We start from the raw sequence: 16,086 nt of genomic DNA, 5'->3' as shown, positions 1-16,086 counted from the left end.
AAAAAAAAAAAAAAAAAAAAAAAAAAAGAACATATACAGGAGGACACTCCTGAAAAATTATGTTTGTCCTTCCTGGCAGACTTTTTAACCTTACACTTGATCTTAGCCAAAAGGCTGAGAAGTGATGTTTTTAAGCTTAAAAAGCCAGTATCTTAATTGCTTTTTCCACACAGTCTTCAAAGAAAATTGCTGTGGTCATTATCAATGGGTGGTGTGTGGAGATTTAATTGAGGACTTAGAAGCAGTTCTAGTGAGTGCTTGCTAGTGTTAGAGAGGCTACTTAGAGAACACTGAAGATGGAATTGGATGTGTGGGAACAGAGAGGAAAAACCAAGAGAAGCAACAAAGATGGCAAAATGTACTCTTATTTTATTGCTATCATCTGCTTTAAGTGTAGTTTTTATTTATTTATTTTTTATTTTTAGAGGTAGAGTCTCATACTGTTTCCCAGGCTGCAGTGGAGTAGCATGATCATGGCTCACTGCAGCCTTAAATTCCTGGACTCAAGCGATTCCCCCCACCCCAGCCTCCTAAGTAGCCAGTACTACAGGTGTGAACCACCAGGCCTGGCTAAGTTTTGTTTTGTTTTTAAATAGAGACAGACGTCTCACTATGTTACCCAGGCTGGTCTTGACCTCCTGGGTTCAAGGGATCCTCCTACCTCAGCTTCCCGGAGTGCTGCGATTATAGGCATGAGCCACCTTGCTTGACCTAAATGAAGTTTAAAAACCTTCTTTAAGGTCTCCAACTTCCCCTTCATTTAAAAAAGAAAAAAAAAGACTTTATTGAGATTTAATTCACATATCACAAAATTCATCGCTTGAGTTCAGGAATTGAAGGTTTCAGTGAGCCATGATCATGCTACTGTACTTCAGCCTGGGCAACAGTGTGAGACTCTACCTCTAAAAATAAAAAAAGGCCGAGTGTGGTGGCTCACACCTGTAATCCCAGCACTTTGGGAGGCCGAGGCGGGCAGATCACTTAAGGTCAGGAGTTCGAGACCAGCCCGACCAATGTGGTGAAACTCTGTCTCTATTAAAAATACAAAAAATTAGCCAGGCGTGGTGGCAGGCACCTGTAACCCCAGATTCGTGGGAGGCTGAGACAGGAGAATCACTTGAACCTGGAAGGCGGAGGTTGAAGTGAGCCGAGATCGCACCACTGCACTCCAGCCTGGGTGACAGAGCTAGACTCGGTCTCAAAAAAAAAAAAAAGTGTGTGTGTGTGTATAAAATATTAATATAATTTATTATACTCATACTAATTTAATAATTTTAGTATGTTTACAGAGTTGTCTAACTGTCGCCAAAATCAAAGTTTTGAACATTTTCATAACCCCAGAAAGAAAGCCTGAACCCACCGAAATTCAGTTTCCATCTGCCCCTCTCCCAGCTCTAGGTCACTACTGATTTTTGCATCTATAGATTTGCCTATTCTGGATGTTTCATATAAATGGAATTACGTAATATGTAGTTTTTTGTGACTGGCTTCTTTCACTTAGCATAATGTTTTTAAGATTCATCTGTATTGTAACAGCAATACTTTATTCTTTTTTATGAGTGAGTAATTTATTGTATGGATATAGGACATTTTGTTTATTCATCAGTTAGTTGGTAGATTCATTGAGGTTTTTTTAATTTTAATTTTAATTTTTTTTTGAGACAGGGTATTTTTGTTGCCCAGGCCGGAGTGCAGTGGCATAGTCACTGCAGCCTCAACCTCCTGGGCTCAAGTGATCCCCCCTACTTAGGAGTCCCACCCTTAGACTACCAAGTAGGTGGGACTATAGGCACACGCTACCATGCCCAGCTAATTTTTATTTCTTTATGTATTTTTTGTAGAAACAGGGTCTCTCTATGTTGCCCAGGCTGATCTCGAACTCCTATATTCAAGTGACCCTAGGAGGCCTTGGCTTCCAAAGTGCTGGGATTACAAATATGAGCCATCATTGAGTTTAAGAATAGTCTAAAGGAAATTATCCTAGAGGTCGAGACCCTGAAAATTGAAGAGAATGGAAAAAAGGATTGAACAACTTTCTTTTTAAAGGTTGGCCATAGTGGTCTTAATGACTAGATTTTAAAATCAGATATAACTGTAAAATATTACTTGTAAGTTATTGTATAACATAGTTTAGATAACGGAACTACATTATTCTCACAGTATCTTCAGTAATTGGCCTTTCCTTTCCATGACAGGAAACTCTGAGTACATTGGAGTATGCTCATAGAGCAAAGAACATATTAAATAAGCCTGAAGTGAATCAGAAACTCACCAAAAAAGCTCTCATTAAGGTAATTGTGAATTATTATAGAGTAATGTAATCTTATTTGACAAATGTGAAAATAAGAAACTGAAGCGGGAGATAATTATTAAACAAGATTTGAAATTGCCCATGGAAGCGTTTTTATGTAGTAATTTAAACGAAGTATCTTACATGTTAACATATTTGTGTTAACCCATTGTAGTTGTTATCCTCATTGATGCTCAAATTGGCTCATCTCTGGCCAGGGGTATATTAGTCTGTTTTCATGCTACTGATAAGGACATAACCCAGACTGGGCAATTTACAAAATAAAGAGGTTTAATAGACTTAATGGTTCCACATGGCTGGGGAGGCCTCATAATCATGGCAGAAGACAAGGAGGAGCAAGTCACATCTTAGGTGGATGGCAGTGGACAAAGAGAGAGCTTGTTTGGAGAAACTCCCCTTTTTAAAACCATCAGGTCTCTTGAGACCCATTTACTATCATGAGAAGAGCATGGGAAACATCTGCCCCCATGATTCACTCATCTCCCACTAGGTGCCTCCCACAACCTGTGGGAATTATGGGATCTACAAGATGAGATTTGGGTGAGGACACAGAGGGGGTCCTCTTTAAGTGGCTTGAGTCCTTTTCATTAGCCCAGTAGGCTTTGCTTAGCTTCTTTCCTACCTTGACAAAATGTTCGGTGTTCATCTTGACTATTTCCTGCCTCAGTCCTGGAATCAGATGTTTTTCTAAGGAATCCTGGTTCATTTTAGTGTGAAATAGTGCTACTAACCTGGGTACTGGGTACTAACCTGGTTGTGTTTTTTCTTGGGAAGTCTATATTTTTAGAATGAGTGCATTTAAAGGAGCTTTGAAAGACCTTTTTTTTATTTTTATTTTTACTGAGACAGTTTAGCTCTTGCTGCCCAGGCTGGAGTACAATGGCACAATCTTGGCTCAATGCAACCTCCACCTCCCAGGTTCAAGTGATTCTCCTGCCTCAGCCTCCTGAGTAGCTGGGATTACAGGCACGTGCCTCCAAACCCAGCTAATATTGTATTTTCAGTAGAGATGGGGGTTTCTCCATGTTGGTCAGGCTGGTCTTGAACTCCTGACCTCAAGTGATCGTCTGCCTCGGCCTCCCAAAGTTCTGGGATCACAGGTGTGAGCCACTGCACGCAGCCAAAAGACTTTATTTCAAACAAATTAACACTGATTTAAAAATAGGGTTATAACTTTTTATCATACTTCTTTATGTTTTAAAAGACATAAAAAGGCTAACTTTGTTTTATTTGATGCATGTCCTTCCCAAACTGAATGAAAAAAGTACTAAACTGACACCTACAACATTCCTTTTGTGTAGGAGTATACGGAGGAGATAGAGCGTTTAAAACGAGATCTTGCTGCAACCCGCGAGAAAAATGGAGTGTACATTTCTGAAGAAAATTTTAGGTAAGCCCTTGGCTATGGAGTTAATTTCCAAGAATAAGCATTTTCTGATAACAGGCTGTTTGAAGTAAAACTTACTTATGTAGCAGTAAGTAAAATCATTATACCAAGTGCCAGTAAATACTTCATTCTCTGTGTGTGTGTGTGTGTGTGTGTGTGTGTGTGTTTCCTTTTGAGACAGGGTCTTGCTCTGTCACCCAGATTGGAGTGCAGTGGCATGATCTTGGATTGCTATAGCCTCAATCTCCTGGGCTCAAGCAATCTTCTTGCCTCAGCCTCCCAAGTAGATAGGACTAAAGGCATGTGCCACCACACCCAGCTAATTTTTGCATTTCTTGTAGAGACAGGGTTTTGCCGTGCTGGCATCCATTTTGTTTTGACATTAACAAGTAGCTATCAAACACTTTTTAGAAAATCTTTTATTAACTTTTTATTTTTAAATCATTATACATTCACATGAAGGTGCAAAAAGAGTGCAAGAGAGGTTTTATGTATTCTTCAGCCAGTTTTCCTCAATGGTTACCTCTTATGTAATTATAATACAAGGACCGGTGCTGTGGCTCATGCCTGTAATCCCAGCACTTTGGAGGCGAAAGTAGGTGGGTCACCTGAGGTCGGGGGTTCAAGACCAGCCTAACCAACATGTTAAGGGAATTTGCATTCACAGAAGAATCTTTGTCATTTAAGCCTAATGTGAAGTATAAAATTGTTGGTTGTTATCAAAGAAATAGATGAGCAAATAAAGGCATTTACTTCTGAAATGAATACTCAAGAAATCAGACCCATTAAAGTGGTTTTGGAAGACCTGTGAGCTTTGTGCTTGAAAAAAGCATTACTCTATTTTATTTACTTTTTATGACATTTTTTGACTTTGACTTCATCTTCTAATATTGTTGTTGAATTTTATTTTTGCTGTCAAATTTTTAGTTTCTAAAAACTCTTGTTCCCTGTCATCCCTGTCCCTCCTTTTAAAAAATATGGCATCTTCTTATTTTATAAATATAGTCCTTAACTCAAAAACATTATTAATGTTATTGAAGTTTTCTTTTCTGTTTTTCTTTCCTTTGGGATCCTTTTTTTTCCCTCTGTTGTGATGTCTGTCATTTGTATTTATTTTCTTCAAATGTCTAGTGATTTTTGGCTGGCAGTTAAGATAGATTAGAAGCTTTGTACATGGGTGAGGATTACGGACCTGTGAGTTCATTATAGATGAAAAAGTGGTGATCTCAGTGTTAAGTCTGGGCTTCTATCAGATGTCATTCTTTGTTGGAGTTTTTTCTTTTGGGCAAGACATCAATCTTTCCTGAGAAGACTTGCCCAGTGTGCTTGGAGATTTTTCTGGCTGCTGCTATTTTTGGATTAAAGTGAGTAGAGGGGGCTAAGTATCCCACCATTAGTATGTAGAATCACACTTGAATGCTCATTTCTTTTTTTTTTTTTTTNTTTTTGAGATGGAGTTTTGCTCTTGTTTCCCAGGCTGGAGTGCAATGGTGCGATCTTGGCTCACCACAACCTCTGCCTCCCGGGTTCAAATGATTCTCCTGCCTCAGCCTCCTGAGTAGCTGCGATTACAGGCATGTGCCATCATGCCCGGCTAATTTTGTATTTTTAGTAGAGACGGGGTTTCTCCATGTTGGTCAGGCTGGTCTCAAACTCCTGACCTCAGGTGATCCTCCTGCCTCGGCCTCCCAAAGTGCTGGGATTACAGGCATGAGCCACCCTGCCTGACCTTAAATACTCATTTCTAGTCCCCAAACCTTACTTCTACAATCCGTGGTGTCTAGTGAAAGTGAACCTGGAAATTCTGCTGCAGTCCCTATAGACTAGTGGCTCTCAACGGGAATGGTGTTGGGGGAGTGGTGGTGGTGGATGGTTTTGTCCCCCAGAGGACATTTGGCAGAGTCCAGAGACATTTTTTATTGTCATGACTTGGATGGTACTAAATATCCTGAAATGTATAGGACATCCCCGCAACAAAGAATTATCTGATGCAGTAGTGCTGAGGCTGAGAAACTCTGCTCTAGAGAGTAATCCTTTGTTCTCATAAGGGTTATGTGGTGGTGTGAGAATGGTGTTTGTGCCAGTGTTTGGGTGTGTTGCAGCAGCAGGGAGTGTAATTACTCTGTATACATACTTAATTAATTAAGTCTCAGTTTTTAGCCCCTAATCTTACCCCTTCCCTCTAACATACATAATGCCTTTAAGTTCCAAATCTTTCTAGCATCTTTGTGGCATATTTGTATTCTGTATCCCTGGTAATAGACACTTAGATTATATTCCCTCCTCTCTCTACTTTGAGTTATAGTCCTCTGTTAACTTTCTAGCTTCTCAAATTTGGTACACACATGCTTTTCCCCTCATAGGTAAGGATTCTTAGTTTCAGAATTGAGTGCAAGAGAAAAATATTTCGTTTATAAAACACAGACAAGGAATATAATTTGTTTTTTGCAATTTGAATTTATTGCTTATTGATAGGTATCAAGTGACACTTAAGTATCAAGTGATGGTGATAAATGTTGGAAATGAGTTTGTGTAGCTGCCACAATTGTGTTAGAATAAATTTTGTAAGAGTTAGAAAAAAAATATTAACTGTTAAACTCATGTTAAACTTCATTTTAGAGTCATGAGTGGAAAATTAACTGTTCAAGAAGAGCAGATTGTAGAACTGATTGAAAAAATTGGTGCTGTTGAGGAGGAGCTAAGTAGGGTAAGCATTTAAAATGATATTTAATGTTATGTGAAAAGCAAACATTAAAAGAAAATTTTAGAATGTGAAAGACTTAATATTTTTTCCTTCAAGATTTGTTTTTTTTTTTTTTTGGGGGGGGACGGAGTTTCGCTCTTGTTACCCAGGCTGGAGTGCAATGGCGCGATCTCGGCTCACCGCAACCTCCGCCTCCTGGGTTCAGGCAATTCTCCTGCCTCAGCCTCCTGAGTAGCTGGGATTACAGGCACGCACCACCAGCCCAGCTAATTTTTTGTATTTTTAGTAGAGACGGGGTTTCACCATGTTGACCAGGATGGTCTCGATCTCTTGACCTGGTGATCCACCCGCCTCGGCCTCCCAAAGTGCTGGGATTACAGGCTTGAGCCACCGCGCCCGGCCAAGATTATTATTATTGTTATTTTTTTTTTTTTAGACGGAGTCTTGCTCTGTCACCCAGGCTGGAGTGCAGTGGCACATTCTTGGCTCATTACAGCCTCTCCTTCTTGGAGTCAAGTGATTCTCCTGTCTTAGCCTCCTGGGTAGCTGAGACTCAGCCTCCTGAGTAGCTGGAATTACAGGTGTGTGTCACCATGCCCGGCTAAATTTTTTTGTATTTTTAGTAGAGACGGGGTTTCATCATGCTGGCCAGGCTGGTCTTGAACTCCTGACCTTGTGATTTGCCAGCCTCAGCCTCCCAGAGTGCTGGGATTACAGGCGTGAGACACCGCGCATGGCCCCATCTTTAAGATTTTATTTTGCTGACCCTGATACTGAAAGTAAGTTATATCATTATTTTTTACTATCATTAATCACATCAAAAAAAGCTGGCAGCTTATATTAATCAAACATTACAAGAAATTAACTGAATTGTTTGATTTTATTATTAAAACTACAAAATAGTGAATGCTGAGGCATTTTTGTTAACATATCAGATGAAGGAATACAGATATTGGGAGAGACTGGATATTAAATAAATGTAATATAACTAGGATATGCAAGAGACCTGACCTTTTAGTGCCACCCTCATATTAATACCTTTATTTATTTTTAATTATTTTTTAGAGACAGGGTCTTGTTCTGTTGCCTGGGCTACATATAGTACAGTGGCATAATCATAGCTAACTGCAGCCTCAGACTTCTGGTCTCAAGCAACCCTCTTGCTTCAGCCTCCTGAATAGCTGGAACTTCAGACATGCACCACCATGCCCAGCTAATTATTTTTTTGTAGAGATAGAGTCTCGCTATGTTGCCCAGGCTGGTCTCAAACTCTGGGGCTCAAGCGATCCTCCTGCCTTGGCCTCCCAAAGTGCTGGGATTAGAGGTGTGAGCCACCTTGCTGGACCACATTAACACTCTTATATTCAAATCCATTGACAATGTTGAAGGACCCTGAATTAATAGTAATACACCAAACCTGTTATTTAATCTCAAAAGTGTTGAGTAAGATTATAGGAAGAAACCAGATGCCATAGTTGTCCTAACCTATGGGGTAACTTGTTAGAGCTGCGTGGAAATAATTTGTTTCATTTTTCTAATCTTATATTATGAACTAGTCAGATACCTTGCCAACCAGATCAGTATTTTTTTTTTTAATTCTATGTTATATTTAGGTTACAGAGTTGTTTATGGATAATAAAAATGAACTTGACCAGTGTAAATCTGACCTGCAAAATAAAACACAGGAACTTGAAACCACTCACAAACATTTGCAAGAAACTAAATTACAACTTCTTAAAGAAGAATACATCACATCAGCTTTGGAAAGTACTGAGGAGAAACTTCATGATGCTGCCAGCAAGGTTTGTCTCTTGCATTGATTTGTACTCACATTAAATAAATTAGAGAATGTGTAGAAGTAATTTTCTGTGCTTAAGCATTAATTGTGATAATCTGTTTATTCACTCCAAATGGTATTTCTCTCCACTTAAAAAACATTATTTTCCCATTTCATCCATATTTTTCTTGGTGGAGATGTCGACTTATGAAAAAATACTCCTGCTCCTGGAGTTTTGGAAATAGAACATAACTTTATAATATATTTTGTAGACATTTAGAATAGTGATACTGGGATGTATTTTCTTTGTGGGGATGATTGAACTTAATTAGTCATTAAGAATTTAGTATGTTCTAGTAATGAAAGATGTGGGAGGTATTTAATTTTTTATTAGTTATACTTTTTTTTGAGACAGAGTCTTGCTTTGTTGCCCAGGCTGGAGTGCAGTGGCATGATCTTGACTCACTGTAAACTTTGCCTCTCAGGCAAAAGCGATTCTCCTGCCTCAGCCTCCCAAGTAGCTGGGATTACAAATGCCTGCCACTACAACCAGCTAATTTTTGTATTTTTAGTAGAGATGGGGTTTCACCATGTTGGCCAGGCTGGTCTCAAACTCCTGACCTCTGGTGATCTGCCGGCCTAGGCCTCCCAAAATGTTGGGATTACAGGCGCGAGCCACCATGCCCCGCCATTAGGTGTACTTTTGAGAAAATAGTAGAACATAGAAGGGAAAAAAGTTCTGAGGAAGCATAATTACTGCAATAACTGACAAAATCGGTTTTCCTTGCTTGCATAGATGGCTATAGGAAGGGAAATAAACATTACTGGGCATCTGGATAAATTAGCATGAGTTAAAGCATTTTTCCTGATACAATGTCTAAAATTTACTAGTTCTTTTTTTTTTTTTTGGAGACAGAGTCTCTGTCCCCCAGGCTGGAGTACAGTGGCACAATCTCAGCTCACTGCAACCTCTGCCTTCTAGGTTCAAACGATTCTCCTGCCGCAGCCTCCTGAGTAGCTGGGATTACAAGCATGTACCACCACACCTGGCTAAATTTTGTATTTTTAGTAGAGATGGGTTTCACCATGTCGGCCAGGCTGGAAAATTTACTAGTTCTTACCAATATAAATCCTTATGTAGATATTTTCATTAGATTCCTTTTGCCATATTCATTTTGTCAAAACTTATTTTTAAAAATATAGCTGCTTAACACAGTTGAAGAAACTACAAAAGATGTATCTGGTCTCCATTCCAAACTGGATCGTAAGAAGGCGGTTGACCAACACAATGCAGAAGCTCAGGATATTTTTGGCAAAAACCTAAATAGTCTGTTTAATAATATGGAAGAATTAATTAAAGATGGCAGCTTAAAACAAAAGGCCATGCTAGAAGTACATAAGACCTTATTTGGTAAGTTCAGGCTGTTCTGTCCTAGTCTTTATTTATCAGTGTGATACTGATTTCAAAACTGGTAATTTAATTTTGTGAAACATAGGTGACAGTGTCACCAATACTCTTTACCACGCACAAACTATTTGTTCAGGCTGAAGATTAATGCTTTTACTGTTTGTTTGTTTGTTTTTTTTGTTTTTTTTTGAGATGGAGTCTCACTCTGTCACCCAGGCTGGAGTGCAGTGGCACGATCTCAGCTCACTGCAACCTCCGCCTTGCGGCTTCAAGCAATTCTCTTGCCTCAGCCTCCCGAGTAGCTGGGATTACAGGCACGTGCCACCACACCTGGCTGATATTTGTGTTTTTAGTAGAGATAGGGTTTCACCATGTTGGTCAGGCTGGTCTCGAGCTCCTGACCTTGTAATTCGCCTGCCTCAGCCTCCCAAAGTGCTGGGATTACAAGTATGAGCCACCTTGCCTGGCTTCTTGTTTTTTGTTTGTTTTTAGAACTGTCTTTGAATTAAAACAAATCTTAGGGTTCCCTCCTTCTGTTTTCTTTAAAATGTTATGTTTATTAAATAACATCTTTAAATAACTTTTGTTATTTAATATGTTAAATTAACATAAATATGTTTATGTTTATTAAATAATTTATGTAATAAATAACATAGGTTACTTAATAAACATAAACATTTACACATTAGAAGTAAAAGTCTTCTTTATCCCTGACTCTGGCTTCTCACCGTGGCTCATTTACCATAGTGTTATTGTTAAATTTCTTGGGCCTTTTTCTAGAAATTTTCTGTGCATAAACATTCTGCAACTTTTTTTTTTCCCTTCTGGGCAGGTATATCTTGATGGTTTGCTATATTGTCAGAATATGTTTGTGTCTCATTGTTTTTAACTATTGTTATCTCCCTTTAGAAAAAAGTATATTTATTTAGTGTGAAATATTATCCTCATTATAGAGAATTTGGACATCCAGGAATATAAAAATTTTAAAAATAATCTAGCCTTTAGTCTCACTAAGCCAAGCACCACACATTTTGGTATTGATTTCTAGTTTTTCTTTTCTTCTATAAACTTACCATAATTCTGTATATTATTTTTAGTTAGATTAATTTTAGAATATTCTAATTCTTTGTATACTATGAATATTGTTATGGGTCTGATACACTTACAAATATGTTAAGGGCTTACTGTGCACTATAGAAAATGTATAATGTATATTTAAGTTCTTTTAAGCTCATTATTACAGTTTTTACAAGAAGGGTATATTTTTGCCAACTTCTTTGAAATGGTTTGAACTATATTTAATATATTTATGTCAAAGTTTACATCTTTCTTTTTTTTGTTTTGTTTTGTTACAGGTAATCTGCTGTCTTCCAGTATCTCTGCATTAGATAGCATTACTACAGTAGCACTTGGATCTCTCACATCTATTCCAGAAAATGTGTCTACTCATATTTCTCAGATTTTTAATATGATACTAAAAGAACAATCATTAGCAGCACAAAGTAAAACTGTACTACAGGAATTGATTGTTAGTACATCCTTTTGAAGGGTTACGTTTGATAAGTATTTGATAAAATATTTTGAAGGGTTACATTTACATTGATAAGTCTTCATAAACAATGTTAACTGCTGTTCTTTTAAGCTTTGCTAGACACAGTGGTAGACATGTCACTATGAGAGAGTATGTTTATATTCTATAGAACAAACTTTTGAAACTTTTTTCACTCATGTCTTATAATAGGAGTAGGAGTTATTAGTGAGACTTCTAATGACTAAAGGGCAAGTTTAGCACCACATGATATCAAGGGACTTGTTAGTTGGCCCAGAAATTGGTAACTCTTTCCCCAGGGGTCCTGGACCCAACCAGAAGGGGCCATTGAGTAGTTACTTTTAAAACTACAGTAATATGTGATGGTAATAGTGGTGCAAGAAAAGTATCTTTTAGAATTCTGGGAACACATAACAATTCTTACGGTTAGATCTGTGTGGCTTTTCCCTTCTGGGCCCTAACTGTAAATCTTTTCTCCACAGTTCTATGGAAGTCACTTACCTAATTGCACTTAATATTACTCCTTTATACTTGATTTTTATATACTCTATATTTTATAGTTGTATGGTTTGTCTAGGAAGTTCTTAGCCATATAATGTATTTGTTTTCTTTGTGCAGGGTCTTTGCCTCCCTTTTTCAGTTTAAAGATATTTCTTAAACATTTTCCAAGTAAATACTATGTATGTTCGCTGACACTTTGCCTCAGTTCAGTGCTAATGACATTATTTTATAGGTTTTCTCTGTCACCCAAATTTGGCAACGTTAAAAGATATCCTGTCAGTACTAACTTTTCAAATATTGATTCATTCATTAAATGGTGGTCTGTGTATACAGGCATACTTCAGCGATATTGCAGGTTTGCTTCCAGACCACTGCAATAAACCGAATATTACAATAAATCGAGTCATGAATTTTTTGGTTTCCCAGTGCATATTAAGGTTATGTTGGCCAGGCGCAGTGGCTCACGCCTATAATTCTAGCACGCACCTGGTGGGACAATCAGAACACAAACAACGTTTATCAATTAAGTGTGCTGTTTTATAGGGGTACAGTTTATGGTACCCCAAGGCAATTATAACATCAAAGATCATTGATCACAGTATATAATGAAAATAGTTTGAAATACTGCAATTGTTACCAAAATGTGATGCGGAGACAGAAAGTGAGCACATGATATTTGAAAAAAGTCACTGATAGACTTGCTTAAGTTAGGGTTGCCACAAAATTTCAATTTGTAAAAATTTAGTATCTGTGACACATAGTAAGGTGAAGCACAATAAAATAAGCTATGCCTGAATTGATGTCTTTCTACTTACCAAGTTAAAATTTTTGCTTGAATCAAAAGAAGAGAGGAATGTTGCTCTCACAAAATTAGTTGAAATTGGTATGATAGCTCTTCTTTCTAAAAGAATACCAGTAGGCCTGTAAGTATTTCTAATGTACATTAGTACATTACAGTGGCTCATGCCTGTAATTCCAGCACTTTAGGAGACCAAAGTGGGCAAGAGTTTGAGGTTAAGAGTTCATTACCTGAGGTCAGGAGTTTGAGACCAACCTGGCCAACATGGCAAAACTCTGTCTCTACTAAATACAAAAATTAGCTGGATATGGTGGCAGGCACCTGTAATCCCAGCTACTTAGGAGGCTGAGTCAGGAGAATTGCTTGAACCCTTGAGTCAGAGGTTGCAGTGAGCCAAGATCACGCCATTGCATTCCAGCCTGGGCAATAAGAGTGAAACTCCATCTCAAAAAAAAGAAAAGAAAAGAAAAAAGAAATTGTTCTATATTTTTACTGGGCTTGAAAAAAGACAAATTATTGTATTTATTGTAATAGAAGAAATTATTGTATTTTTGTATTGATTTATCAATGTGGACTAAAGAATGGAGAATGGGGCTGGGTGCGGTGGCTCATACGTGTAATCCCAGCCCTTTGGGAGTCTGAGGTGGGCAGATCACGTGAGGTCAGGAGTTTGAGACCAGCCTGGCCAACATGATGAAACCCCATCTCTACTAAAAATACAAAAATTAGCTAGGTGTGGTGGTGCACACCTATAATCCCAGCTACTCTGGAGGCTGAGGTGGGAGAATCACTTGAACCCAGGAGGCGGAGGTTGCAGTGAGCCGAGATCGTACCACTGTACTCCAGCCTGGGAGACTCCCATCTCAAAAAAAAAAAAGAATGGAGAATGGAAATGTAGAATTTTAATGTGAATGTTTAGCTACCAAAATATTTAAAATATCATTTAGACAGGTTTATGGAAGTGAAAATATTTTAAAGACCTATTTGTTTATTTTTAAAACTAGAATGTACTCAAGATTGATCTTCTGAGTTCACTGGAAACGATTTTATCCCCCACTGTGGTGTCTATATTGAAAATCAATAGTCAACTAAAGCATATTTTCAAGACTTCATTGACAGTGGCTGATAAGGTAACAAACACTATGTTCTTGATATCTCAAAGTTGATGTGTTGTTTAAGAAGGAAACTCATTTTTTTTTCCTTCAAAGATAGAAGATCAAAAAAAGGAACTAGATGGCTTTCTTGGTGTATTGCGTAACAATCTACACGAACTACAAGAAAATACCATTTCTTCCTTGGTTGAATCACAAAAGCTATGTGGAAACCTAAGTGAAGACCTGAATACAATAAAGCAAACCCATTCACAGGTATGTTGGTTAGCTGACGTGGGGAGTACAGAAAGAGAGTTTTATGATGATTTGATATGACTTGATAATCTATGTTATGCAATATGAATACTGTAAAACATGAAACCTGAAAATACCATAGTTACTGTTGCTTATAACAGTAATTTTTGTAAAACAGTTGAGAATACTTCTCTTAATATTTGAAGTTTTGCTATCCCATATAGAACCACAATATGACAAAACAGCCCTTTTATCATGGACTGGATGGCATGGATAGTTGTCTTTCATAAACCAAGCCCTACTTTCTCTTATTTCTGTCTCACTGATAGACATTTAAAGCATAGTAAATTGATACAATTTTTAATTCTTATTGATTATAAATTTAATTCATGATTTATCTTCCCTGTAAACTGTTCCTCATTATATGAGGCTTTAAACCAAAATCAAGCCATCAAACCGTAATCTATAAATATCGGATATATGAAAAACAGCTTCTGGCATTCTTAAGACTTTAATAATGACTGAAGTTTTATTAAACGAGCCTATTGTGATACGACAGAACTCTTATCATAGTTAACATTTATTGAGCAATTCACTGTGTTTATTCCTCCCATCAATGTAGATATAAATTCTATTACTAGCCAGTTTTCTAATGAGGAAAACTGAGACCCTGTGAGCATCTAATAGTGTGTAGATCATCTTAGAGAAGCTGGTGGTGATTATACTGCCTGAAAAGCATCCGTGTTTGAATGTCTCTTCTATGGTTTTTTGGCAATTTAAAATTGCAGCATTTTCTCTTACATCTGCATAGGGTATTTGCCTTAAACCTGTTGAGAAATTTTTAGGTGTATATTCTTTTATTTATTTATTTATTTATTTATTTTTGAGTTGGAGTCTCTCTCTGTCGCCAGGCTGGAGTGCAGTGGTGCGATCTCGGCTCACTGCAACCTCCGCCTCCCGGGTTCAAGCAATTCTCCTGCCTCAGCCTCCCGAGTAGCTGGGGCTACAGGCGCACGCCACCACACCCAGCTAATTTTTGCATTTTTATTAGAGACAGGGTTTCACCATGTTGGCCAGGATGGTCTCGATCTCTTGACCCCATGATCCTCCCACCTCGGCCTCCCAAAGTGCTGGGATTACAGGTGTGAGCCACCGTGCCTGGCCCTTTTTAGGTGTATATTCTAAGGCTGATCCTTTTTTATAAATTTGCTGTTTTGAAATGCTTAAAATTGGTAGGCAGCTGTTTAAAAAAACAAAACAAAACCATTCTGATCTGAAAAGTATCTTAGCATGGATAGTTTGGTTTCCCTGGCTTTAAGAAAGCAAGTTCACTATGTGAATTATTTCTTAGGTTTTCCAGAACTTGAAATGAGCACCACTAAAATAAATAATTTGTAAAACTTTGAACACATTTACATGTAGATAAATCTGATAATAATACCTGCATTATCATTCAAATTATTAATCTGATAATACCTTTGAGACTAGTAAAAATACTGACAGACTTTATTCATAATCAGAATGTTAGATATGTATTGTCAGGTGATGTATTATTCAGAAATACTGGCCAACCAGCAGACTGAACAGTGAATAAGTATGTTAGATGCATTTTCAGCTCTTCCTTGGTCCTTGTGATGGCTTCTTCATTTTGCAATGTAGCATGTTAGATGCCTCTAAGAGCTTGTTTTCAAAGATGTAAAATATGATCAAAGATAAGACTATTTACATTTTGTTAATATGATCCAACTAAGTTCTGTAAAATTTTTTAGCTCCAGTAATTGATAATAATTTTGGATTACTTGACCTGTAAGTATATCATATTAATTTTTCCTTCTAGTAGTGTTATCAGTTAAAAAGCAACTATATATATATTTATCTGTCAAAGTTGGTCTTACACATAATATGATATATGGGGCTATTTGATTCGTTTTGAGGTACACTGAAAGTAATTTGTTACAGCTAAAATAGTGACGTTTGCTATTTATTTACTTTTTTAAAAACCCTGGCTGGGTATGATAGCTGACATCTGTAATCCCAGCACTTTGAGAGGCTGAGGCAGGGTGATCACTTGAGGCTAGGAGTTCAAGACCAGCCTGGTCAACATAGCAAGACCACGTCTCTACAAAAAAAAAGTTTAAATTGGCCAGGCATGCCGGCTCATGCCTGTAGTCCCAGCTACTTGGAGGCTGAGGTAGGAGGATTCCTTGTGCCAGGAGATTGAAGCTGCAATGAGCCTTGATTATGCCAATGTACTACAGCTTGGGCAACAGAGTGAGACCCTGTCTCTCTTTTTTTTTTTTTTTT

At 37.7% G+C, this 16,086-nt stretch overlaps 1 protein-coding gene across 1 annotated transcript in view; it reads left to right on the top strand.

Moving 5' to 3' along the window:
* KIF11 (kinesin family member 11) overlaps nt 1-16,086 on the top strand; it is a 60,720-nt gene that overhangs the window by 29,096 nt on the left and 15,538 nt on the right. The window contains exons 9-16 of the mRNA XM_037727747.1: nt 2,196-2,291; nt 3,613-3,701; nt 6,318-6,405; nt 8,016-8,204; nt 9,383-9,590; nt 10,943-11,115; nt 13,441-13,566; nt 13,645-13,811. Coding sequence (XP_037583675.1) covers nt 2,196-2,291; nt 3,613-3,701; nt 6,318-6,405; nt 8,016-8,204; nt 9,383-9,590; nt 10,943-11,115; nt 13,441-13,566; nt 13,645-13,811 — 1,136 coding nt within the window. The remainder of the gene's footprint in view (nt 1-2,195; nt 2,292-3,612; nt 3,702-6,317; nt 6,406-8,015; nt 8,205-9,382; nt 9,591-10,942; nt 11,116-13,440; nt 13,567-13,644; nt 13,812-16,086) is intronic.

This window comes from Cebus imitator, unplaced genomic scaffold, assembly GCF_001604975.1.
Source record: "Cebus imitator isolate Cc_AM_T3 unplaced genomic scaffold, Cebus_imitator-1.0 Scaffold238, whole genome shotgun sequence".
Classification (NCBI taxonomy): domain Eukaryota; kingdom Metazoa; phylum Chordata; class Mammalia; order Primates; family Cebidae; genus Cebus; species Cebus imitator.
Note: the sequence above shows the minus strand (reverse complement) of the source record. Positions and strands in the feature narration are given on the sequence as shown.